Source organism: Chinchilla lanigera, unplaced genomic scaffold, assembly GCF_000276665.1.
Source record: "Chinchilla lanigera isolate Chin_1 unplaced genomic scaffold, ChiLan1.0 scaffold00054, whole genome shotgun sequence".
Classification (NCBI taxonomy): domain Eukaryota; kingdom Metazoa; phylum Chordata; class Mammalia; order Rodentia; family Chinchillidae; genus Chinchilla; species Chinchilla lanigera.
This window is the reverse complement of record NW_004955455.1, coordinates 2,614,206-2,617,582: the sequence shown is the minus strand read 5'-3', so window position 1 is coordinate 2,617,582 and position 3,377 is coordinate 2,614,206. Positions and strand designations below refer to the sequence as shown.

Here is a 3,377-nt window from a genome sequence, read left to right as displayed (position 1 = left end):
TGTTTGTAACTCTGTAATGTCTGTACTGATCCTTTGCTATTTTGTAAAATGTTGTTTTTCTGTTAGTATTTTCCTCCTTTTATTTCTAAAATTAAAAGAAAAAAACATTAAACGTTGTTTTGAGGGGTAGGAAAATCATACTTTTCAGTGATTTTACTTAGCAGATGGGGAAATCAATTGCTATCTCAGTGAAGTAATGAATGAAAAAATCTTACTTTATATATACAAGAAGTTATTAAAGTTGGGACTACTAAGATTTTCCTGTTTCTTAAATACATATGTGGGCTGGGGATATAGCTCAGTGGCATAAGCACCTGTCTGGCAAGCATGAAGTTATGAGTTCGATTTCCGGTGCAAAAAAAAAAAATACATATGTAAAATCAATAACTACAGACATATTTTGTCTCCTTCCATAAATAATCATTATATTTTATAGGTATTTGGCATATATATGCATATATAAATAAATATATGTAAATATATTTTAAATTAAGTTTTAAAGGCACATCCAGGGTTATGTAAATATAGTTATTTTTAGTTGGAATGTAAACTGTGTATTGCCTTTTGGATTAGAGAAACTACCTAAAATGTGAAATGGAAAAGCTAATGAAAAATGTCTGTAAACATTAAAGATTAAAACAGTGGCTGAGTCGTTGAAAGGAAAGGATCTTATGAATTAGTAATGAAAGTGCATTCACAGGTTATTATCTTACTGAGGTCTGAGTTTTAACAGCTGCTGGTAGTTTAAACTAATAGACGTTTGAATAGCCCATAATAATTTGAGTATTCATTGTTTATGAATTGTTTCTTAATGGAAACTTTGATTAGTGTTGCCTCTCTTAAATTACCTCACAGTGTTGTAAAAATCAAATAAGTAAATATATTTTGTAAATATGAAAGGGCTTGGTCTCATTCTCTGATTTCTATGTATGCGGGATATGAAATGATAAAATTGTATATTTATTCATTTTGTCTTTTTGAGACGGGGGTCTCATTATGCAGTTCAGTCTGGCCTTGAGCTCACTTTGTAACCTAGGCTGGTCTCGAACTTGCAGTGATTCTCCTGCCTCAGACTCCTGAATTCTGGGATTATAGGCGTGCACCATCACACCTGGCGACAAAATTGTATATTAAACCTATTTAATAGTTTTAAGAGTTTGACAATGTATTTAGATCCTATGAATGTAATTCATTACAATATCTTAGTATACTGGACTGAAGAAAGTTAAGTTTGTGTTGCAAATAGTTTTCTAAGAGTATTTAGATGGAATGAGGTCAACTCTTTTAGAAGCAGATGTCATATAACCAATGAATGCTGTAAAAATGTCTTTTTCATGTATTATTATTTAATCAGATACAAAGTCCTATGCTGCTGACATACTAGTAACACTTTATTTGGTTTTACTCGTACTTAAAGCTGTTTTAAAATTTAAATATTTAAATTCTAAGTTTAAATTTTTTCTTTAGTGTTTTCTTTAGTTATCTGAAACTAATTTTCTTATAACCACAGATGATGATATTAATTTTAAAATTAATCCAATTAAAGGACAACAGTTTGTTTCTAAGCAAAACCCACACATTTTCAGTAACTTTAAAAATATTATGCTTGAAACACCATATTATATACATAACTATGTTATGTTATTCATTATTAAAATTATTTTAATACTAATCACACATTGATCTTTTTCCTTTTAAATATATAAGGGAAAATATAGACCATAAGTTGAATTTATTCTCATTTATTGTACACTATAACAAGTCCAAATCCCTGTCCTTGACGCTTATGAAATTAAAGGGGGAATAATATTTTTAAAAATCATCAAGACACAATAAAAACAATGTAGGAATAAATGCCAAAGAATGTGATAAAATTAATGTGTCCTAGAGATTAAAAGGATGACAGTTTGCAATACAAGTTGCCTGAAAGAAGTGTGCCTACATTCTGTGATGTTGGAAGAAACAAGTCCCTTTGGTTACCAACCATTCATTCTGTTTTTGAATCAAGGACATCTCAGTCTTAGTGCTGCTGACCTGTTTTCTATTGAAGAATCCCCATCAACCTTGCTGGAGTGAAGTGTGACGTGTAAAACATGCTATCTTCCCTTCATTTCCAGGCATACTTCCGACAGGGTGTTGCCCTCCAGTACCTCGGACGTCATGCCGATGCCCTGGCAGCGTTTGCATCTGGACTGGCTCAAGACCCCAAGAGTCTCCAGCTTCTGGTGGGGATGGTAGAGGCTGCCATGAAATCCCCCATGAGAGGTAAAAATGATGAAAGTAGAACTCTGACACTAATTTAAAGTAGGAAATGTCTACTGTCCTAAGACTTTAGGCTCAAGTACTGACAATTGACAGATTATCAAATTTGCTAAGAAATGATGTCTTAGACAAAGGAAGATCAAGAATCATTGTCAATAACTAATATTAATGAGGCAGAATAGTAAGGTGGAGAGGCCACTGGCCTTGAAGTTTGTGGACATAGGTTAGTTATTTTCTTGAAATTATCATCGTTATATGACCATGGGTAATGAATCAACTCTCAATTTTAAAACTGTTAAGCTTGTTTCAGTAATTTTTTTTTTTTGGTAGTTCTAAAATTTTGCAATTCTAAACCACAATGCCTCTGACAACAAACTGATTTTCTTTGATGAATCAATGTGCCTTTTTGGAATAATCAGATATGAGAAGATGTTAGACATTCTTATATATATTTCATTAAAGGAAAGGTGTACTTAACTAGACGCAGTATGTAACATTTTTTTTCAGAGAAACATTAACAGCATATATTGAATTAAAAGGAGAGAGCAAAGTGAGACAAATATATACCTCACATATTTTCTGTGTTATCACTTCTACTTTATTCTAGTTGTTATATTGGAAAAATAAGAGAATGGATTGAAAATGGTACTGTGAGGTTTAGAGGTTGGAGAAGTTGTAAATCCAAAAAGAGATTGACTTTGTTTTGAGAAATGATTAATTTCTCCCCATAGTGCTGGGGAACAATCCCAGGGCCTCATGTATCCTAGACAAGTACTCTATCACTAAGCCATACCACTCAACCCAAGAACACTGATTTTTGAATAAGGAGCTTTTGGGAATGTTTGACTGAAAGCATGTACTAAGTGTTATCTTTGGGTAGTGATAGAATCACTAAGGCAGGTTCATAGTATGTAGTAGGCAGCTAATAATGTCTCATGTTAATTAGGTTATTATCATGCAGAACTCCTTTTGATTCAGAAATGGTACATTTTTGAATTTTATATGAGAAAATGAACCTAAATTTCTATTTATTTTATTTTTTTTAATTTTAAAGATAAAAGGAGGGAAACATTAACAGACATACAACATTTTACAACATATCACAAGCACAATAC

General features: G+C 32.0%; 1 protein-coding gene across 1 annotated transcript in view; it reads left to right on the top strand.

Annotated features, from left to right (window-relative positions):
* Ttc28 (tetratricopeptide repeat domain 28) overlaps positions 1-3,377 on the top strand; it is a 641,970-nt gene that overhangs the window by 346,677 nt on the left and 291,916 nt on the right. The window contains exon 5 of the mRNA XM_013520304.1: positions 2,118-2,265. Coding sequence (XP_013375758.1) covers positions 2,118-2,265 — 148 coding nt within the window. The remainder of the gene's footprint in view (positions 1-2,117; positions 2,266-3,377) is intronic.